The sequence below is a fragment of the Gossypium raimondii genome, chromosome 4 (assembly GCF_025698545.1).
Source record: "Gossypium raimondii isolate GPD5lz chromosome 4, ASM2569854v1, whole genome shotgun sequence".
In the NCBI taxonomy this organism is placed as follows: Eukaryota; Viridiplantae; Streptophyta; class Magnoliopsida; order Malvales; family Malvaceae; genus Gossypium; species Gossypium raimondii.
The window spans coordinates 17,619,861-17,644,427 of NC_068568.1; the positions used below are offsets into that span (position 1 = coordinate 17,619,861).

Genomic DNA, 24,567 nt, shown 5'->3' on the forward strand with positions numbered 1-24,567 from the left:
AATTCATACTGTAACAGCCTAACTTTGTCCGGCCCAAACAATAAACAAATAAATAATAAAAGTCAATTAATTATAAGCCCAAATCCTGCAAAAGAGAAAGAAAACAAAAAAAGAGAACAGAGACGTAGAGCAGAAACAGGAAAAGAAAAGCAAAAAAAAATGATATTTTGTAAAATATTTTGGTTATAAAACTGAAACCATTGTAACAAAAAAAGGAGGAGAAATCAAAAAGAAAACAACGAAATTTCAAAAAGAAAGGTAGTCTATTTATTTCGGTTTTTTAATATTTTCACAAAAAGAAAAAACAGAAAATAAAACAAAAAGTTTAGATATTTACCTAACGTTTCATCTCACCGTCGACGTGGGTGGCCTCCCTGATTCGTAAGGTCTCCGAACCCCTTAATGTTCATCGAGGGTCTCATCAGACGAGAAAGAAATCAAAGGGTTTCATCTTCTTTTTTGGAGGGTTGATTCTTTTTAGGGGGCTTTGACCCTAGAATCACTTTTTACGTGTTGAAAGGTTTCAAAGGGAATTTTTTAAAGATTTTTCGGCCACCGGAGGCGACGGTCGCGTCGTCAATGACCAGTGACCGCGGTGGACCTTCAAAGGCCTATGGTCGGACGAGAGGGGAGGAGTTTCAGAGAAAAAGAAAAAAAAGGCATTTTTTTAAATACCGAAACTAAATGATTTTTTTTTGAAATTTTTAAATTTATATAGGCCCCTAAAACGACGTCGTTTTGGGCTTGACTTTAGACACCTAAAACGATGTCTTTTGTCATGACCCAAAAATCCGACCCAAATAGCTTCAGGGTCCGTGTGTTTTCGCATTGATGGTCTATTTATCATTTCGATCCTTTCGCTTTTTTACCCTTTTTTAATTTTGTTATATTTATTTTTTATTTACTTTTATTTTTACCCTTTTTATTTTGTTCTTGTGCAACCTTGGCTCACTGTTGACCCACTAAGGGAATGACACATGTACTGAGGTTGGGGAAATGACACCCTAGGTCCCCGTATTTTCTATTTTTTTAATTTAATCATTTATTTGTTTTTTGTCTTTTTGCAACTCTTACTTTCATTTTTGTTTAAATTTCAATTTAGTCCTTTATTTATTTAATTCCACCCCTTTTTCTTTCTGTTATTTAATTTCCAGCACTTTTAATTTCCTTATTTATATTTTTTCCCTTTAATTTATGTAACTTGCATTTTTATCCTTAAGTTTCTTGATAATTTCATTTTAGTTTTTTTAAATGTTGATGTTGTTGTTAAATGATTATTATTGCTAATTAATTGTTTACGTTTAACATTTTGTCATTGTTAATATTACACAATCATGATCATAGAATTGTCATAGTTTCTCTTATTAGTTTACTATTATTACCATTATTAAGTAGTATTATCAATCAACTAATTTTTCCCGCTACTACTTTTTATTATTTTATTATCATTATTTTTACCACGTAAGTTATTTTATTCCATTTTTTCACTATCATATTATACAACACCTTTAAATATTCGTTCATTTTATATCATCACTCGAATAAATTAATCGCATATTGCATTAAATGTTATGTTCATACGATGTATATTTGGTAATTTAAATCAAGGCACTGCTCTTTATTTTAAGGATTCAAGAAATTGTGCCCCTAACTTACTAGGTACGAATCTCTCCTTGAACCGAAATAATTAAACGTCCCTCCCTTTTTTAAAAAATTATTAAAAATATATAAGATTTCCGCAATAATTAAATGGTGAGCGTTTTTATTCGAGATTTTGTGCCCCAACTTATGGGACATGACTTTTTTCCTTGATCGACCGGAAATGATAAAACCTCATTAAAAATTCAATTTAGATAGGGACATTTTCAATACCATCAAATAACATCGAGTGAAAGAGATCGTATTTTAAATCCTCTTCAAATTATTAATTTTTGATGCTAAGATACGAAGTAATCAACTAGGTACCAATTTTGAGCGTTATGAGGGTGTTAATCCTTCCTCATACGTAACCGACTCCCAAACCTATTTCTCGAATTTCGTAGACCAAAAACCATCATTTTAGTAAAATTAACCTTTTATTAAAATGATTAAATCTCCTTAGTATGTTTTCACACTTATTGTATGACATAATAATCATTCTATCCTGCCCTCCTTAAGTGGGAGTGAGAAGTTATTCCTTCATGAGGTATTCACCTCCATGTAGGATAGTGGATCACTTTCAAGATACATTTGTACCTATGTCTTCGTGAGGTCTTCACCTCCATGAAGACATAGGGAAATATATTCCCCTGAACTGAACTTTATCTGTATGAGCCTATAATGGGTGAGGATTGAGGAATCTGCTAGTTCAGGTACCCTTACTCTAGAACCAAACAGCATGTAATGACCCTAAGAGCCTACCATAGGTAGAATCATGTCGGACCTTTAGCGGTTAGCCGAATAGATTACAAAGAAGAAACGTCTTTAATTGTTATTCTTTGCTCAAATTTGTATTCCAGCTTTATACAAAGTGTACTCACTTGTTTCATTTTGTTTTGGTTGTGGTTGCATTGCATTTTCATCTTAGAGGAAAGGTGTTGATTCGTATTCAGTTGCTAAATAGAGAGTTTTTCATGGAAAAGGGATTTCTTGATAAAGTGGAAATATTCGTTTTATGTAAAGAAACTCATTTTCTAGTAAAGTTGTTCTACTGGAATTGAACTAGAATCAGTTTCTTTTTGCATGCATATTTTCCATTCATTACATGTAATAAATTTCGTGAAATCTAAAAATGCGCTATATTTAGAACTCTAGTACAAAGTTTAATGGTCAATAAGGAATTAGAATTTTTTTTTTGAAGACATCGTGGATTCGAGAGGGGAAAGATGTTTGTGCCTGTAAAGAGGGAACTAATAAGAGAACCTATCAAGAATTCGTCCCTATATCCTCAGAAGTGTTCTGAACAACTGGACTATGGAGGAGAACCCTGTAGTTTTTAGGACCAGTTCAGAGCAATATTCAGAACATACTTATTGCTCTAAGTCTGGGAGCAATATGGATCCTTTTGTGAAAAAGGCACATATCCATTTTCTTTATTTTAATGAAAACAATGCATTTTTATTTCCCCACTTGGCAAACATTCTAGCATTTTTTTTCATTTCATTTATGCTCATACCACACAGTTAATCATTTCTAAATTCATTTGTTCCTTGGTTCTCTTTTTATTCCTATAATAGGTCTCCAGATATCAATGATATGAGCTGCCTGTTGTTAACTCAAAGTCTCATTTTAAGCAGGCAATGTGTATAGAGGAACCTCAGGACTTTGAAGATGATCGAGATTGTAACTTGTCTCTTGACTTGCTAAGAATGGTAGAGCAAGATGAGAAACAAATTCTACCTCAGAAAGAGTCAGTGGAAATTGTGAGTTTAAGGGGTGAACAAGAAAATAAAGAGATGAAAATCGAAACTTGCATCACTGCAGAGACAAGGTAAGACCTCATTCAATTAATCCAATAATTCAAAGATGCCTTCACATGGTCGAATTATGACATGTCTGGTCTAAGTGCTGCTATCGTGATACATAGGCTTCCAATAAAGGAAGAATGCAAGCCAGTTCAGTAAAAACTTTGAAGGATGAGGCCAGACGTACTGTTGAAAATAAAAGAAGAGGTCAAGAAACAATTCAATGCTAGTTTCCTACAAATGGTCAAATATTCAGAGTGAGTAGCCAATATAGTCCCTGTCCCTAAGAAAGATGGGAAGTGTGAATGTTTATAGACTATAGGGATTTAAACAAGGCCAACCCGAAGGAGAATTTCCCATTGCCTCACATCGATACCCTAGTAGACAACACAACAGGTCATTCATTATTTTCCTTCATAGATGGTTTCTCCGGATACAACCAGATAAAGATGCATCCTTAATATATGGAGAAGACCACATTCGTAACAATGTGAGGAACATTTTGTTACAAAGTGATGCCATTCGGACTGAAAAATACGAGAGCAACATATCAAAAAGCCATAGTAACTTTGTTTCATGATATGATGCACAAAGAAATTGAAGTTTATGTCGATGATATGATCACAAAATCCCGAACAGAGAAAGAGCATGTGAAAGTTTTGAGGAAACTGTTCTTAAGGATAAGGAAATTCCAGCTAAAGTTGAATCCAACAAAATGTACTTCTGGGGCCACGTCGAGCAAATTGTTAGGATTTGTAGTCAGCGAGAAAGGGATTGGGATTGATCCAGATAAAGTCAAACCTATACAAAAATTACCATTGCCGCGTACCCAAAAGGAGGTTTAGGGTTTTTTAGGAAGATTAAATTTTATTTCCCGGTTCATTTCACAACTAACCGAGAAATTTGACTCCATATTTCTTCTCCTTAAGAAACATGATCCAAGTGTATGGGATGAGGAATGTCAGAAGACCTTCGACAAAGTTAAACATTATTTGTCCAATACCCTAGTACCGATGCCACCTAGCCCAGGTAAACCACTAATGAACCCTATGGGATGTGTACTGGGCCAACATGATGAGTCGGAGAGGAAAGAAAGAGTAATCTATTACCTCAGCAAGAAGTTTACTAAATGCAAGACAAGATATTCGCCAATCGAGAAGTTGAGTTACGCCTTAGTCTGGATCACCCGAAGGCTAAGACAATACATGTTGTATCATACGACTTGGCTAATTTCAAAAATAGACTCTCTAAAGTACATGATGGATTCGACCGCGTTGAATGAGAGAATGGCTCGATGGTAAATTTTACTCTCCGATTTGATATAATGAATACCATAAGGCAGTAAAGGGGAGTGCAATAGCGGATTTCCTAGCTAGCAAAACTCTAGAGGATTACGAGCCTTTAAATTCTGATTTTCCAAATAAGGATCTAATGTATGTTGCAACCACTGAAGAAGGTGCTCCAAGAGAATATCCCTAGAAAATGAGTTTTGATGGTGCCTCAAACGCTATGGGTAACGAAATTAGGGCAGTTCTAGTATCCTCAGATGGAGATCATTATCCTTTCATCAGTAAACTTGATTCTGATTGCACAAATAACATGGCAGAATATGGAGCATGTATCATAGGCATATGTGCAACTATAGAATGCAAAATTAAAGTATTGAAGGTATATGGAGATTATGCACTAGTAATCTATCAACTCAGAGGTGAATAAGAGACAAGAGACTCCAAGCTGATTGATTATCAAAAGCTTGTTATTGAGATAGTTAAGGAGTTTGATGACATCACCTTCAACTACCTCCCTGAGATGAAAATCAGATGGCTGACGCCTTGGCTACTTTAGCCTCCATGGTCAAAGTGAACAAACAAGATGATGTAAAACCTATCCAGATGAGCATTTATGAGTCCCCCGCCCATTGTTACAACATCGAGGAAGAAGAAATGGATGATTACCCTTGGTACCATGACATATTGCAATGTGTAAGGAATCGTGAATACCCTAAGTAGGCAACCAAGAATGATAAAAGGACTCTAAGAAGGCTGGCCAATAAGTATGTCCTAAATGGGGAGATCCTATACAAAAGAAGAAATGATCAGGTGTTACTGAGATGTGTAGATGTTGTTAAGGCCAAAAAAATCCTAGAAGAAGTCCATGAAGATGTTTGAGGAACACATGCTAATGGTTTCACAATGGTCAAGCAAATTATGATATTTGAATATTATTGGTCCACCATGGAAAGGGATTGTATCAGTTATGGCAAGAGATGTCATAAATGTCAAATTTACAGAGACAAAAATCATGTGTCTCCCTCACCTCTTCATGTTATGACTTCTCCCTAACCTTTCTCTATGTGGGGCATGGATGTCATTAGGTCAATCTTGCCAAAAGCTTCAAGTGGACATCAATTCATCTTTGTGGTCATCAATTACTTCACCAAATGGGTAGAAGCCGCTTCTTATGGAAATGTCACAAAGTCGGCAGTTAGTAAATTTTTGAAGAAAGGGATCATATGCCGGTATAGAATGCCATAAATGATTATATCTGATAATGCATTAAATTTGAACAACATCACGATAGCGGAATTTTGTATTCAATTTAAGATCAAACATCACAACTCGTCACCATATCACCAAAAAATGAATGGTGCAGTAGAGGTAGCCAATAAGAACATTAAAAAGATCGTGGGCAAAATGACAGAGACTTACAAAGATTGGCATGAGAAGTTACCATTTTCCCTCTATGCTTATCGAACGTTTGTCAGAACCTCCACCAGGGCAACACCTTTCTCATTGGTTTATGGAATGGATGTAGTCTTGCCCATTGAAGTCGAGATTCCTTCTCTCCGAGTTTTATTAGAGTTGAAATTAGATAAATCAGAATGGATCCAATCTCGATATAATCAGTTGAACTTGATCAAAAAGAAGAGGTTAAAAGCTATCCGTCATGGTCAGATGTCCAAAAACGAATGATATGAGCTTATGACAAAAATGTTCTCCCACAGAAAATTCCATAATGGGGACATGCTGTTAAAAAATATCTTTCCCATGCAAAAGGACTTTAGAGGAAAATGGATGCCAAATTAAGAAGGACCCTATGTGGTAAAAAAAGCCTTTTCTGGAGGAGCATTGATTCTAACCGAGATGGATGGAAAAAACCTGCCCAATCTCGTGAATTCGGATTCAGTCAAGAAATAGTTCACCTTAAAAAAAAGAAAAAAATAAGAGCCAAGGCAAAAACCCGCAAAGGGCGTATTGAGACCAAAGGAGTTTTGAGTTGAAAACTCGAAAAGGGCGACTCAAATTTTTATCAAAGAATAGGTGTATAATAGTCGTTTCCCCTCAAAGGTAACAAGGAGGAAAAACTTTACATCTTGGGTATCAACAAAGTACTCTACATCTCCTAAACATATATCAAGCTCAGAATGGTCTTCAACAAGTTTGCTCGGAGAAGCTCATACTGCGATATCTGGGGCGCCTAACTTCATCTCACTCGCTATGTGTTCTGGCAGAATTTGCCACTTTGATTAATATTTTTATTAGGAGTTTTGCCCTCAATAAATTTCAATCTTTTCTATTTTTAAGACCTTTTTCAAGCATTTTTTTTGCATTGAAATAATGCTTAATGGACTAACAATATTAAAGGAAAAGGATTTCTACATATTACTTTGAAATATTTCTAAATAGTACAGGGACCTCAAACAAGACTACTAGTTAGAAATAACCAAATTTAAAGGTTGGAAAGATCTTAGAACGAATGGTTCAGATTGTGATCACCTTTTCGAGTTTCCTGTCAAATATATTAGACTTGAACTAAAGCGCATGGTAACACAATAGTGATAGAACCTTGACGAACAATGAGCAATGTCAGCCTAGGCACTAAAAATGGGACCATTCTCGAAAATGATATTTTGCATTCATACAAGTCTTATTCATATACATCTAGTTATGAGCATTTGATTCATTCTGATCATAACATCCTAATTGCTTAGCATAAAATATAGGCCTATGAAATGGATTCTACAGGTCCTGTTCCCCAGAGAGCGGTGTAATAGATTAATGAAACTACAAATCCTATATCCTTGAAGTTATAGTGGATTGGATTAAAGCTACAGTTTTTATACCCCTGAAGTTGCAGTAGGTTAGAATGAAACTACAATGGTGAATCTTATCTCCCTGAAGTTACAATGGAGTAAGATGAAGTTATAAATCCTATACCCCTAAAGTTGCAGTGGGTTAGATTGAAGCTACCATAGCGAATCTTATCTCCTTGAAGTTGCAATGGAGTAAGATGAAGCTACAAATCCTATACCCCTGAAGTTGCAGCAGGTCGCATTGAAGTTACCATAGCGAATCTTAGTTACCTGAAGTTACAGTGGAGCAAGATGAAGCTACAAATCCTATGCCCCTAAAGCTGTAATGGGTCAGAATGAAGTTACTATGCTGAATTTTATCTCCCTAAATTTGCAGTGGAGCAAGATGAAGCTACAAATCCTATGCCCCTAAAGTTGCAGTGGTCAGATTTAAGTTACCATAGCAAATCTTATCTCCTTAAAGTTGTAGTGGAGCAAGATGAAGCTCCAAATCCTATACCCCTGAAGTTGTAGTGGAGTAAGATGAAGCTACAAATCCTATATCCCTGAATTTGTAATGGGTCGGATTGAAGTTATCATAACAAATCTTATCTCTCTAAAGTTGCAGTGGAGCCAGATGAAGTTACAAATCCTATACCCTTGAAGTTGCAGTGGGTCGGATTGAAACTACAATAACAAATCTTATTTAATTGAAGTTGCAGTGGGTCAGATTGAAACTACAACAACAAATCTTATCTTCTCGAAGTTGCAATGGAGCAAGATGAAACTGTAACACTAAATCCTACCTTTCTAAAGTTATAGCAAAGCAGATACAATGAAGTAGAGTAGCCAATGGACTGAAAAAATGGGCTACTTGAAAAAGAGAAGAATCAGAGAAGTCAAGATCCAGTGGTACAGGACAAAATTGGTCCTCCTTTAAAGTCTTTACTACCTTATTGTTGCATGATAATGAGTAAAGAGGGGCAACTGTAACAGCCCAATTTTGCTCGGCCCAAGTAACAAATGAATAAATAAATAAATAATAAAAGTTCATTAATTATAAGCCAAATAGCCCAAATACAAAAACCCTAAAAGCCCAAAACCTAAAAGCCCAAAATTTAAAAATATCATGAAACCTAGCTTTTCTAAGGCCTTCAGCGCCGCTCTCTCGCCACGTTAGCAAGCGCGCCGCTCGAGGTCTGCCCCCTCCTTTCACCAAAATGGCAAGGCGTGGCTCCCCAACGCCTTTGACCTTGCCACGAACACCTGCAAAAAAGAAAGAACAAAAATAGATAACAAAAATGTAAAGCAGAAACAGGAAAAGAAAAGCAAAAAAAAATTGATATTTTGTAGTGTATTTCAATTATAAAAACCAAAATCATTGTAACAAAATAAGGAGGAGAAATCAAATACAAAAAAAAAAAAACAAAGAAATTTCAAAAAGAAAGGTAGTCTATTTATTTCGATTTTTTATTATTTTCACAAAAAGAAAAACCAAAAAATAAAACAAAAAGTTTAGATATTTACCTAACGTTTTGTCTCACCGTCGACGTGGTGGCCTCCCCGATTCAAAAGGTTTTTGAACCCCTTAAGGTTCATCGAGGGTCTCATTGGACGAGAAAGAAACTGAAGGGTTTTATCCTCATTTTTGGAGGTCTGATTTTGTTTAGGGGTTTTGACCCTAGAATCACGTTCTACGCATTGAAAGGTTTCAAAAGGAGTTCTTTAAAGATTTTTCACCTACCAGAGGCGACGGTCACCATTGCCGATGATTCGCGGCGGATGTGCGACGACCTATGGCCGAACGAGAAAAGAGAGTTTCAGAAAAAAGAAAAAAAAGGGATTTTTTTTAAAAAAATCGAAATCAAATGATTTTCTTTTTTAGAATTTATTAATTTATATAGGCCCCTAAAACAACGTCATTTTGGCATTGGCTTCAAACACAAAAAATAACGTCGTTTTGGCACGACTCAAAAATTCAACCCAAATAGCTTTAGGGTCCGCGTGTTTTCGCATTGATGGTCTATTTGCCATTTCGATCTTTCTATTTTTAGCCTTTCTTAGTTTCGTCATAGTTCCTTTTTATTTTATTTTATTTTTACCCTTTTTGTTTTGTTCTTGTACAATTTAATCCTTAACTCACTGTTGACCCAATAAGGGAATGACACATGTACTGAGGTTGGGAAATGACACCCTGCGTCCTCGTATTTTCTATTTTCTAATTTAATCATTTATTTGTTTTTTTTCTTTTTGCAATTCCTACTTCCATTTTTTTTAAATTTCAATTTAGTCCTTTACTTATTTAATTTCACCCTTTTATTTTTTGTTATTCAATTTCTAGCCCTTTTAATTTTCTTAATTATATTTTTACCCTTTAATTTATGTAACTTGCATTTTATTCTTAAGTTTCTTGATAATTTCATTTTAGTTTTTGTTAAATGTTGATGTTGTTATTAAATGATTATTATTGCTAATTAATTGTTTATGTTTAACATTTTGTCATTGCTAATATTACACAATCATACTCTCTTATTATTTTACTATTATTACCATTATTAAGTAGTATTATCAATCAACTAAAATTTTCCGGTATTACTTTTTTATTATTTTATTATCATTTTTTTACCCACGTAAGCTATTTTATTCCATTTTGTCACTACCATATCATCCAATACCTTTAAATATTCGTTTATTTCTATATCAAAACTCGAATAAATTAATCGCATATTGCATTAAATGTTATGTTCTACAACGTACATTTGGTAATTTAAATCAAGGCAATGTTCTGTATTTTAAAGATTCTCGAGGATTCAAGAATTTATACCCCTAACTTACAAGGTATGATTCTCTCATTGAACCGAAGTAATTGAACGTCCCTCGTTTTTTTTAAAAATTATTAAAAATATATAAGATTTACGCAATAATTAAACGGTGAGCATTCTTATTCGAGATTTTATACCTCAACTTACGAGACATGACTTTTTGCCTTGATCAACCCGAAATGAGAAAACCTCATTAAAAATTCAATTTAGATAGAGACATTTTCAATACCATCAAATAACATTGCGTAAAAGAGAACGCATTTTAAATCCTCTTTAAATTCTTAATTTTTGACACTAAGACATTAAGTAATCAATTAGGTACCAATTTTGAGTGATATGAACGTGTTAATCCTTCCTCATACATAACCACTCCCGAACCTATTTCTCGAATTTTGTAGACCAAAAATTATCAAATTAGTGAAATTACCCTTTTATTAAAATGATTAAATTTTGAGGTGATTCAATCACACCTAATAAAAAGAATTGGTGGCGACTCCGTATTCATTTAAAAAAAATTGATTTCCAAAAAAGGGCTTCGACACATACATTTTCAAAACAATTAGTTTAGAGGTTCTTAAACTTTCTACCGACACCATTTTTTTTTTAAGTAGGAACTCTAATTTATGAACGAACAAACACAATGAATATTTTCTATTAATGATCTAGTGAAAAATATCTGTTGACACCATTTTTTTTGATAAAACGGAGTCGACTTAGGTTTTGAAAAATAAAAACGAAAATGGGAGTCGCCACCAATCTTTTTTGATGAGGTGTGATCGGGCCACCTCGAAAAATGGTTGTTTTAATAAACAATTTAGTTTTATCAAAACAGCGATTTTGGTCCACAAAATTTAGAAAACGAGTTCAGGAGTCGATTACGTACGAGGAAGGATTAGCACCCTCGTGTCGCCCAAATTTGGTGCTTAATTGATTAATTAGTGTCTTAGTGTCGAAAATTAAAAATTTAAAAAAGATTCAAAACATGATCCTTCGTTGAAATGCTAAAAATTTCAAAAAAATAGAGCATATTTTACGTTAATCGAGAAAAAATTATATCCCGTAAGTTAAGACATAATGTCTCGTGTTCCCGATACGAAAAATGAATACCAAAAAAGAATTTACTTATTTTGAAAAACATTTGATTATCTCAAATTTAGGAAAGAGATCATGTCCCGTGAGTTAGAACACGATCTTTCATTAATTCCCGAGAGCATTTAAAAACTTTGTTTGAAATGATTTGCGTATTTAGATTTATCGAGAAAATTGAAACCCCGTAAGCTAGGGTATGACGTTTCCGAATCTCAAAATATGAAATGCTACTCGTTTTAAAACTACAATTTATGAATCGGATAAAATTAATTTAACACGAAATGATAAAAAGACACGATGTTAATATGTATTGTGAAATATATAAAAAACATATGTATATGAATTATAAAATATAGAAAATACGTAAGAAAAATATGGATTTTGAAATATAAATAATATGTATAAGTATGTGTATATATAAACAAAAACACGTATGTATATATATAAATTATGAAATACAACAATATAAAAGTATAAATATGTACATATATATAAAAATTAGGTATATATGTATATATATATATATATTATAAAGCATAAACATAAGTATGTATATATATATATATATATATATATATATATATTACATAAAGATAAAAGATATAAGTATGTGTATTATAAAATAAAACAAGGTAAGTATGTACATATATATATAAATATATATATAATAAAACTTGAAGTTTAAAACTACAAGTGCATGAACAATAATAGATTAATAACATATATAATAATGATAATAACATTAAAATAATTAAATAAAATATCTAAAACATGGACTAAATTAAATTAAAAACAAAACAACAAAAAGGGCAAATTCGAAATTAAATAAAAGAGGAGGGACTGATTTGAATACGAGAATAATAAGGAAGGACCAAAATAGTAAATATCCCTCCCACCAAAACGCAACACCTTGCGAGGAACTAAAATGAAAAAATAAAATCATGTGGCTCAATTAAAATAAAAAAAAAGAAAGAAAAAGGACCAAATAGCAAAGCTTTGTAAAAGCGGAAGGACCATGTGAGAAATAACCTTTTCTCAAAAAACGCGCGGATCCTCTTGAAAGAGTGGGTCGAATTCGAGTCGGCTCCCTCAAAAGGATGTCGTTTTGGCGTCTGAGAGACCTGCCCAAAACGACGTCGTTTTGAAGGACTATTTAAATCAATTTTTTTCAAAAATTTTATTTCAGCCTTCATTTTTTCAAAAAAAAGGTTTTTTTCTCTGTTTTCTCTCTGAGCATTGCCCAAAATCCAGCCATGGGGCTGCCGTGGCGGTCGTTGGTCACCGACGACGATGCCGCCGTTCGTGGTGGCCGAAAAGTGTAAAAATTTTCCTTTTTCGACCTTTCGACTTCCCGAGTCCAGATCTGAAGACTATCGATTGAAAAGGTATGAAAATTTTGATTTTTTCTTTTTTTATTCCTATATATATATATACTATCCTTTTTTTTAAAAAAACAACAAGAAAATAAAAATTTTAATACAAACAGTTTCGAAGAAAAAAAACTTTACACGTTTCCAACTTTGTTTTCTTTCTTCTCTGCTTTGCTCCGCTTTTGTTGTTTTATGTTTGAATCTGTTGTTTTTTTATTCCAAAAAAAAATCTCCCTATTACATAAAGTTTTCATGGCTTATATAGTCATTTACAAAGCTTTAATATATTATTGTTGTCATTTTCATGCCAGGCCACTTGAGGTCGGTGGAGCAGGTGAAGTTGGTGTGGCACTGACGTGAGAGGAGCGATGACGACAGAGCAGTTGACAGAGGCAAGTGGCTGTCAAAGGTGGCAGAGGCTAGGTGCGGCACAACAAGAGTTAGGGTTTCTGCTGAAGAGTTAGGTTTTGGACCATTTGGGCCTCTAGGGTTTTTTGTAATTTGGGTCTGCTGGGATTTAGTTATTTGGTTTTGGGTTTTGTTTTGTTTTGATTTTAGGGTTTAATTGGGCTTTATAGCTACCCCTCTTTGCTCATTGTTATGTAACGAGAATAGAGCAAACACATTAAAAGAGACCAATTTTTGCCCAGTGTTGCTGAATCTTGACTTCTTCTGGCGCTTCTCTTTCTCTAGTAGCTTCATTCCAGTCCACTATGTCGTGTTGCTTCAATCCACTCCACTACACTTCAGAGAGATCTAACTTGAAGCTTCGATCTACTTCGCAACAACTTTAGGGGGACAAAATTCGTGGTTTTAGTTTGCTCTACTGCATCGTCATAGAGATAAGACCTGTCATTGTAAATTTAATCTGACCTACTGCAACTTCAGAGGTATAGGATTCATCATTTTAATCCGCTCTATTGTAACTTTAAGGAGATAGGATTAATAGCTTCAATTTGCTCCACTACAACTTCAGGGAGATAAGATTGGTTTAACCTGCTCTACTGAACTTCAGAGAGATTAAGTTTGATATGATCTGCTCTACTGTAACTTCAGAGAGATAAGATATATAATTTATAGCTTCAATCTGTTCCACTGCAACTTCAGGAAAATAAGATCTGCTATCTTCATTCTACTCCACTGCAACTTCAAGGAGATAAGACTTGTAATTTCAACCCGCTCCACTGCAATTTCAAAGAGATAAGGTTTGTATCTTCAATCTGCCCCCCTACAGCCTCAGGAGGATAATACTTCTGGCTCCAATAAAGTATGATGCGATCTGTTCTACTGCAACTTCAGAGAGATAAGATCCATCATTTTGACCCACTCCAATGCAATTTCAGGAAATAGGACTCATATCTTCAACTTACCCCATTGCAACTTCAAGGGGATAAGGTTGGTGCTTTCGATCTGCTTCACTGCCAGTACAGGAAGACAAGATCTACAATCAACCTACTCCACTGCTGCTCAGGGAGATAGGATTAGTGGCTTAAATCTGCTTCCCTGCTACCTTGAGAAGATAAGATTCACCGTCTTCGATCTGCTCCACTACTGCTTAGGGAGACAGGATCTACAATCTTCAACCTACTCCACTACTGCACAGGGAGATAAGGCTGGTGCTTTCGATCTGCTTCACCGTCAGTATAGGAAGACAAGATTTGCTATCTTTTGTCTGCTCCGCTGCAAATTCAGGAAGGCGAGGCTAGTGTCTTCGATCTGCTCCACTACTGTTTAGGGAGACAGGATCTACAATTTTTAACCTACTCCACTGCTGCTCAGGAAGAGGACAAGTTTTCAATCTGCTTCACTGCCAGTACAGGAAGACAAAATCTACAATCTTCAACCTACTCCACTACTGCTCAGGGAGATAGGACCAATTTTTTTATCTGTTTCACTGCCTAGTACAAGAAGATGAGATATGTTATCTTCAGACTACTCCGCTGCAAACTCAGGGAGGCAAGGCTGGCGTCTTCGATCTACTTCGCTGCCAATGCAGAATGACAAGATCTGCTATCTTTAGTCTGCTCCGCTGCAAACTCAGGGAGGTCAGGCCGATGTCTTTGATCTACATTGCTACCAGTACAGGAAGACAAGATCTGCTATCTTCTTTAATCCATTCCACCGCAACTTCAGTGGTATAGGATTTGTGGCTTCACGGATCTATTCTAGGGAACATAACATGTAGAATCCATTTCATGGGCCTATTTATGGCAAGTGATTAGAACATTATTATCGAAATGAATCAAAATTTCCTAACCAGGTATGTATGAATGATGAATGCAGAATGCTATTTTTCGAGAATATCCCTCTTTAATGCTTAGTTTGTCATTACTCGCTACTTATTAGGGCTTTATGCCGACACGTCAGAACGTCATCTTGTTCGGTTGGTATTTCTAAAGAAATACTCACAGATTGCCCCCACTATAATCCTCCAGATTCAATCCACTAGGACATAAAATTTGTACCATCTTCCTCCCATTGTGATTCAAGAGTAAAAATTCTGGCTTTTCTCAATCCTCTGCTATCACAAATCAAGGATATAGGATCTGAATCTCTTTGGCCTTACACCATTCCTAAGGTGTCATACCAAATGTTTATACCCAATTGTAAAACTTTCTCTTCCGAAAAACCTCTTCTTATCATTCGGTGATCATTGAAGCTTTGTGACCAACATGACATCTTGTCATTTTGTTCCATCAATGTTTGGACAACAAAATTCGAAAGGACAGTCTTAATTTAAAATTTTCCTTCTTAGATATTTCAACCTTTAAACTTGGTGTGTTCTAAACAATAGTCTTATTTCAGGTTCCTATATTATTTAGAAGCTTTCAGAGTAATATGCAAAACTTCTTTTGCTTGAATATTCAGTCCATTAATCGTTATTTCAATGAAAAATGTTTGAAAAAGATTATCACAATGGACAAGATGAAATTTTATTGAGAACAAAGCTCAATTAATCAAGATAGCAAACTTTTCTAGGATAAGATGAAAAAGATTATCACAATGGATAAGATGAAATTTTATTGAGAGCACAGCTTGAAATAAATAAATTAATCAAGATATCATATTTTGCTAAGATAAGATGAAAAATATTATCACAATGGATAAGATGAAATTTTATTGAGAGCACAGCTCGAAATGAATAAATTAATTAAGATAGAAAATTTTGCTAATATGAAAACAGGTGCCCCAGATATCGTAGCATGAGCTTCTCTGCATGAGCTTCTTGAAGACCCTTTTAAACTTGATATGTGTTTAAAAGTCCTAGAAACTTTATTGATGCCCCAAAATGCAGCATCTCACCTTCTTGCTAATTCAGAGAGGACAAGGCCACCGCATGCCCCACCTTTGATCAAAATTTAAACTGCCCATTCATGGGTTTTCAATTTAAAACCCCTTTGGTCTTAAAGTGCCATTTGTGGATTTTCACCTTGGCCTCTCTTTTTTCTTTTTCTTCCATTTTTCTTCTTTTTTTTTCTTTTCTTTTTTATTTTTTCTTTTTTTTTGTTTTTTTTTTAACATTCTTTGATTGAATTTGCACTCGTAGGATCAGGTAAGTCCTTGCTATCCTTTCTGATCGAAATTAACACTTCTCCAGATAAAGACTTTCACATAAGGTTCTTTTCAATTTGATATCTTCTTTCTTCTAAAGTCCTTTTTGTATAGGAAGGTTTTTGTTCGATGTTAGGTATCGTTCATAGAACTCTCTAGGGCGAACCTTCTTTGGTGAGGTCACGTCCTTTTTTTGGGGCATTTGACCAAGACAGATAACTTAGAACATTTCTCTTCAATCGGGATCTGATCCAACACTCGGAGAGAAGGAATCTTAACCTCAATGAGTAAAACTACGATAAGCCAATGCAATTTTTCCTCTCTTTTTTTGTTTTATTTTTGCTCCCACTGCACCGTGCATTTTGGCGCAAAATGTGTTAACCTTGAACAGACTGCAAACTTCTGACATCGTGCCGTTGTTCAATTTTAGTGCATTGTCAGATATACTCTTTTTTGGCATTTCATACTAACATATGATTTTTCAATAATTCGCAGACTGTTGACTTTACGACATTGGTATATGAAGCAGCTTCTGCCTGCTTAGTGAGGTAATTGATGACCATAAAGATAACTGTCAAAAACCTTAGGTGAGATCAGCCCTATGACATCTATGCCCCATATAGAGAAAGGCCATGGCTTCCATCGATTCTGTGTAAGATAGAATCTTGTTCTCCCGTCTTTAACAGATCAGAAGATAAGCTACAGTCTCAGTTATCTCTAAAGTTCTGAGGTTTAATTTACACATATCCTGCTCAAAAGGAGGTTCTGAGTCAATAGTAGTATTGCTCATATCATTGATATTTGGAGACCTATTATAGGATGAAAGTAGATCCAAAGAATAAAAAAAATCTAAGAATATTTATCTGTATAGTATGATTATGAATAAAACGAAAACAATAAAAAATATTTGCTAGAAATAAGAAAAAAAGATGCATTTTATTGAAATAAAGATGTTGGACATAAGCCTATCTCACAAAAATATTCTTATTGCCCCTAGGCTTAGAGCAATAAGCGTGTTTTGGTCATTACTCTGAATTAGCTCTAAAAAATACAAGAATCTTTTTCGCAGTCCCACTATTCAGAACACTTCCAAGTGTGTTCTCCTCACCAATCTCCTTTTTGGATGCGATGTTAATGCTTTGATAACCGGCGGTTATGACCCTCGATTGGCCCATAGTGATCGATTTGGGATATCCTTCATTATACATGCTTAGGTTGCTTATTTTATTTTCTTTATTCTTTGGGGTTGATACTTCAACACTTTATCCCGTATCTATCTTCCCACTTCTTATGGCGTTTTCAATCATCTCGTCAGACATTACCATATCTAAGAAGCTCATGGTAGCGTTTCTCAACATGTGGTTAGTGAATGGGGCTTTCAGAGTGTTGATAAAAAGCACCGTGGTTTCTTTTTCCAAAGAGGTGGTTGGACTTGTGTTGCTACCTCTCTCCATCTTTAGGCATATTGCTTGAAGCTCTCACTTTGCTTCTTTTCCAAGTTCTACAGTGTAATTCTATTAGGTGCCATGTCTACCACGTGACCTTATTGCTCCATGAAAGCCTGTACCAAGTCCGTCCATGAGTGGGTATTGGCACGGCTCAACTGGTTGTACCATTTGGCAACCGACAACCGACCCGATCAGACTACCTTGAAAGTAATGAATTAACAGTTAATCGTTATCAATGTATCCCATCATTCTTCGACAAAACATTGTGATGTGAGCTTCAGGACAACTAGTATCATTATATTTTTCAAATTCTGAAGCCTTAAATTTCGACAGGATTACGAGGTCTGAGACCAAACTTAGATCCTTGGCGTCAACCCCGCAATGGTAATCAGCATTCTCCATTGCTTTGAGTTTTTCTTCCAACCACCTATACCAATCTTCGAGTTGCTTTGGTAGTTCTACCCTTGCTTCTACCATTTCGTCTAAATCAAGAACTACAAGATTGGTTAGATCGTTCCTTGGATTGGAACCTAAGCCTGTCGGGTAGTTCATTGACGCCGAGGTACTGACCTGATATCGTTGGGGTCTTCATATTCATCCCCAAAATTGACTACAGGGTTTTTCTTTTTATCTCTAGCCGATAGCTGTGCTAACTGGCTCATCAAGCTCCTTTCGGATTCTTGCATGTCTTGTTGGATCTTTTCTAGTTGTTCTTGCATCTGGGCTTGCATCTATATTTGCCTTTGCTCTCATCTCTCCAACCTTTGGTCCATTCCTTTAGTTAATTGAAATAATTTTAATCAATTAGACTCTTTGGTTGACTTTAATGCTCATGATGTAATGTAATGTGAATGCATGAAATGAATGCAAAAAAGACATTGACTCTGATTCAATTCCATTTAGAAAACTTTACTAAAATACAGATCTCTTCACATAAAGCAGATATATATATACGACTTTGTTCTCATACTCCAAGCAAAGACATCGATCCCTTTTGTCTCATGTTCAAATGTTAAGACCAAATCTCGCGAACTCTCCAAAGAGGCACCTCTTGTATTTCCTTTTTGCTTGATCCGAGCTACAACACATTATTCACTCATCCTCGTAATGCTCGTTAGCTTCTTTTCAAAAGGTCGGGATAGGATGTTGATGACTCTCGAATAATCTTTGTCAACTTGAATCCTCAAGCAACGAAGCAAATTTGTGTATTCCTCTATTAAACTATCACTCTTCTCTTATTGTGTTTTCTCAGAACATATTAAGACAACCATATTATTTTCCACTTTATCAAGAAATCCGTTGTCCATGACAAGCTTTCTAATTTAGTAATCAAACTTGAATCAACACCTTTTTGTAAGATGAAAATGCAATGCAACCATAACCAAAACAAAACGAAACAGATTAGTACAAAGCAAAAGCAAACAAGAAAAATAGAGTACCTATTCGGGTAACCACTACGGGTCTGAAGTGTTTCTACCTAGGGTGGGCTCCTAAGGTCTTCTACATGTGGTTTTGTTCTAAAGCAAAGGTACCCAAACCAGCAGATTCCTCAATCCTCACCCATCATAGGCTCATATAGACCGAGTTCAGTTCAGGAAAATACATTTTTCTATGGCCATGCGAAGATGAAAATCTCACGAAGACATAGGCACGGATGTATCCCGGAAGCAATTCACTGCGGAGGTGAAAACCTCACGAAGGCGTAGTTTCTCACTCCCACTTAAAAGAGTGTGACCAACGGTCATGCAATGCAATGTGCAGAAATATATATCTAAATGCAGTAATTATTAACAAAATGATAAAGACCGAAATAAAGACGAATGGAATGCAACACAAGGATCGTGTCAAGTTTTCAATCTTCGACAAAAAGACAAAAAGTAATCAACACATGACTTGACTCTCTTATTTTTTTGTCCCCAGCGGAGTTGCCAAGCTATTAACACCATATTTTTTGATAAAACGGAGTCGACTTGGGTTTTGAAAAATAAAAATGAAAATGGGAGTCGCCACTAATCTTTTTTGATGAGGTGTGATCGGGCTACCTCAAAAAATGATTATTTTAATAAACAATTTAGTTTTATCAAAATAGCGATTTTGGTCCACGAAAATCAGAAAACAGGTTCGGGAGTCGGTTACGTACGAGGAAGGATTAGCACCCTCGTGTCACCCAAAATTTGTACATAGTTGATTAATTAGTGTCTTAGTGTCGAAAATTAAAAATTTGAAAAAGATTCAAAACATGATCCTTTATTGAAATGCTAAAAATTTCGAGAAACTGGGACATATTTCACGTTAATCGAGAAAGAAAATTATATCTCGTAAGTTAGGACATAATGCCTCGTGTTCCCGATACGAAAAGTGAATACCAAAAAAGAATTTACTTATTTTGAAAGACATTTGATTATCTCGAATTTAGGAAAGAGATCATGTCCCGTGATTTAGAACACGATCTTTCGTTAATTCCCGAGAGCATTTAAAAACTTTGTTTGAAATGATTTGCGTATTTAGATTTATCGACAAAATCGAAACCCCGTAAGTTAGGGTACGATGTTTCCGAATCTCAAAATATGAAATGCTACTCGTTTTAAAACTACAATTTATGAATCGGATAAAATTAATTTAACACGAAATGATAAAAAGACACGATGTTAATATGTATTGCGAAATATATAAAAAAACATATGTATATGAATTATAAAATATAGAAAATACGTAAGAAATATATGGATTTTGAAATATAAATAATATGTATAAGTATGTGTATATATAAATAAAAAACACGTATGTATATATATAAATTATTAAATACAACAATATAAAAGTATAAATATGTACATATATATAAAAAATAGGTATATATGTATATATATATATATATATATATATATATATTATAAAGCATAAACATAAGTATGCATATATATATAAATAAAAATACGCATGTTTATACATATATATTACATAAAGATAAAAGATATAAGTCTGTATATTATAAATAAAACAATGTAAGTATGTACATATATATATATATATATATATAAAATATATATATAATTAAACTTGAAGTTTAAAAGTACAAGTGCATGAATAATAATAGATTAATAACATATATAATAATGATAATAACATTAAAATAATTAATTAAATAAAATATCTAAAACATGGACTAAATTAAATTAAAAACAAAACAAAAAAAGGGCGAATTCGAAATTAAATAAAAGAGGAGGGACTGATTTGAATACGAGAATAACAAGGACCAAAATAGTAAATATCCCTCCCACCAAAACGCAACATCTTGCAAGGGACTAAAATGAAAAATAAAATCATGTGGCTCAATTAAAATAAAATAAAATAAAGAAAAAGGACCAAATAGAAAAGCTTTGTAAAAGCGGAAGGACCATGCGAGAAATAACCCTTTTCTAAAAAATGCGCGGATCCTCTTGAAGGGGCGGGTCAAATTCGGGTCGGCTCCCTCAAAACGTCATTTTGGCGTCTAAGAGGCCTGCCCAAAACTACGTCGTTTTGGAGGTCTATTTAAATCAATTTTTTTTCAAAAATTTTATTTCAACCTTCATTTTTTTTTAAAAAAAAGGTTCTTTTTCTCTATTTTCTCTCTCTGGGCACTGCCCAAAATCCGGCCATGGGACTGCCGTGGTGGTCGCCGGTCATCGGAGACGACGCTGGCGTCCGCAGTGGCCGAAAAATGTAAAAATTTTCCTTTTTCGGCCTTTCGACTTCCCGAGTCCAGATCTGAAGACTATCGATTGAAAAGGTATGAAAATTTTAATTTTTTCTTTTTTTGTTCCTTTATATATATATATATATATATATATATATATATATACTGTCCTTTTTTAAAAAAAAACGAAAAGAAAATAAAAATTTTAATACAAACAGTTTCGAAGAAAAAAAAACCTTTGCACGTTTTCAACTTTGTTTTCTTTCTTCTCTGCTTTGCTCCGTTTTTGTTGTTTTATGTTTGAATCTGTTGTTTTTTTATTCCAAAAAAAAAATCTCCCTATTACATAATTTTTTCATGGCTTATATAGCCATTTACAAAGCTTTAATCTATTATTGTTGTCATTTTCGTGGCAGGCCACTTGAGGGCGGTAGAACAAGTGAAGTTGGTGCGGCGCTGACGTGAGAACAGCGACGGCAAAGCAGTTGGCAGAGGCAAGTGGCTGTCAGAGTGGCAAAGGCTAGGTGCGACACAACAAGGGCTAGAGTTTTTGCTGAAGAGTTAGGTTTTGGGCCATTTGGGCCTCTAGGGTTTTTTGTAATTTGGTATATTGGGATTTAGTTATTTGATTTTGGGTTTTGTTTTGTTTTTATTTAGTTATTTTGTTTTTACAATCAATAACTGTATGAACTAGAAACAAAGAAATCTCTTGAAGTTAAAATTTTACTTTAAAAAGTTTAATAAATTTTAACAAAATATCCACGCTTGATGGGATTTATGTTTGACCTAAATTATATTTAAAAAAGGTCTTAGTTAAATAAAAAGAATAATATTCTAATAAAAAATACATCTAGCGGACGGTGAAACCCCAACTCCCATGTCATCTACTCATTTCAAATGGGTCATTGAACTCGACTTATGTCAAGTCATAATTTATTCAATCCGGTAATTAATTGAGATTTTGGGATCCTCAAAAACCGACCAACATTTAAAAATGCCTACATCAACAAAAACTTGAAGAAGAAAACATACTAGTTATTCTTCAAGGCGGGCCACTTCCTTTTCCCATTTCAATCCGAACATTTGGCGGCCGAACGGAACGATCAAATTATACCGGAAAACCTGCAACTCCAAACACCATTTGGATATGCTCGATTCGTGAGACACATAGCTAAATCTAAACATAGGAAAGAATACAATTGCGTTTTACCTTATCGTTAATGTCACGTAATTGCTTCTTCAACGATTCACAACGCTCAATCCATTTTTCTTCATCATTTCCATTGCATTTGCTTGTCCATGCTTTCTTCAAAGCGACTCGCCATTCGGATACTTTGTTCCTGATCTCTTTGTTAAGTTCTACCCACTCGGGAGCACATCCGTTCTTCGAGAGTATCCTATAAAGGGTGTCTTCAGCTGGATCTGCATGAGGAGTTGTGTTAAGGTTAAGAGGTTTGCCTTTCCCTGCTAAATTCTCGAACTGACCCTCTTCCATTGAATGCCATATTCTTTGCTCAACTACGTTGATGATGTCGGTTTCCGATCTGTTTGAAATCATTACATGACACAACTTCATCTCATTGAAGAACCCAAAAAACCTTTGAAACTATTATGATTTTAACACTGAATTCGAATAATTGAACCAAGAACGTCATCTCTTCAAAAGCATATCATACACCAAATTCAACAGTTTTTAAGGTCTCAAACATAGGAAGCCAACACCACTCAACTAATGAAGCTAAAGTTAGGTAACGACTAGCACACACAACTCCATTTCTAAAGGGAAGATAACCTTCAAAGCTTAATTGCATAGCCCCTTGCCAGGTAATATGAATTAGTGACCAATAAAAAAATAACTTTCAAAGAATTGAAAAAGGAGAAAACAAATTGTAACAAATCCAAAGCATACCTCCAAACTGCAAAATTTCATACTTTCCCTTGATCCCAAAAAGAGTTCTTTCAATTTCGCTTTTATCATTTAGTATGAAAGAATCATGAAGATTTCAAAATAATCGAGGGTAAATATGAAAACTTGACGGTATTTAATTAGAATTTTGAGAAATTCACAATTTTTTTAGTTGAAAATTGAGTTTTAAATTCATATTGTTAGAAAAAAAAAATCTACTAAATAGACGCATACATACATACATACATACATACATACATACCTAACTTTGTTGCGTTGGCCACGGAGCTCGGGAGGGAGTTTACGGTCGTTGACGGCGTCTATGGCAGCTGATAGACGGTCTGTTATCTTCTTCTCACGCTTAGAAGATGAAGAATTTGATCCAGTCGTTGTTGTTGATGAGGAAGAGGAAGAGGAAGAGGAGGCACACCTGAGTCCGGGTCCGCCATGGCTCATCGACGGAGGTGAGATGCCCCACGTCAATTTGGTAATCGGAGACGAGGAAAACGCAGAGAACGATGATGGCAGCTTTCTCGCTAGCCTGGTGGCCATGGATGATTGAAACGCAGATGGTCAGATGGGGAGAGTTCTAGCAATTTACTCCCTAATTATTGGGACATGTTTGGGGACTTTTCAAATATGCCACGTGGTTTCTTAATATACTGCCACTAATGTTCAGCGAATACGTGGTTTCTCCGTCTACCGAAATTTCCCAAAATATAAAATTACTTTGATTTCTGTGAGGCGGTTTAAAAACTATTTTGGGAATATTTTTAAAAAGTGTTTTTAAAAAAAAGTTGTGAAAAAATGTTTTTGGAAAATAAAATATCTATTTCAAACATGTTATTATTAAATAATAAATATATATTTAAATAATATTTAAATTAGTTAATATTATTATAATTTAGTAAGAATATAAAAAATTATTATAATTTGTTAATATTTTAATATATGAAATATAAATTTTAAATATTTTAAGTAATAAATATTAATTATTTATCAAATTTAATTAGAATATATAAAATATATTTTAAATATTTAAATATAATCATTAAATATTTGTAATTAGTATTTTAAAAAATATTTTTTTATTTTTAATTAATGATTTTAACATATTTGTAATTAAGCACCGAGAAAAAAAAGGAAAGTACTATGTTATTGGAGGGGTGAAAAAGTAATTAAGCAT

The 24,567-nt window shown here is 34.4% G+C and overlaps 1 protein-coding gene across 1 annotated transcript; it reads right to left on the bottom strand.

Annotated features, from left to right (window-relative positions):
* Positions 1–22,288: 22,288 nt before the first annotated feature.
* On the bottom strand, positions 22,289–24,006 carry LOC105767719 (uncharacterized). Its single transcript, XM_012587289.2, has 3 exons — positions 23,644–24,006; positions 22,686–23,019; positions 22,289–22,597 (listed from the first exon to the last, which is right to left on the bottom strand). The coding sequence occupies exons 1-3, from the start codon at positions 23,931–23,933 to the stop codon at positions 22,511–22,513; spliced, it is 711 nt and encodes a 236-aa protein (XP_012442743.1). The 5' UTR covers positions 23,934–24,006; the 3' UTR covers positions 22,289–22,510.
* Positions 24,007–24,567: the final 561 nt, after the last annotated feature.

What these genes read in the sequence shown, in the direction of transcription:
- LOC105767719 (XM_012587289.2), bottom strand. Translation starts at nt 23,933, where the DNA reads ATGGCCACCAGGCTAGCGAGAAAGCTGCCATCATCGTTCTCTGCGTTT. An exon ending in GGCCAACGCAACAAAGTTAG is followed by an intron (nt 23,020 to 23,643) that starts GTATGTATGTAT and finishes GATTTCAAACAG; the next exon opens with ATCGGAAACCGACATCATCA. An exon ending in TACGTGACATTAACGATAAG is followed by an intron (nt 22,598 to 22,685) that starts GTAAAACGCAAT and finishes TTGGAGTTGCAG; the next exon opens with GTTTTCCGGTATAATTTGAT.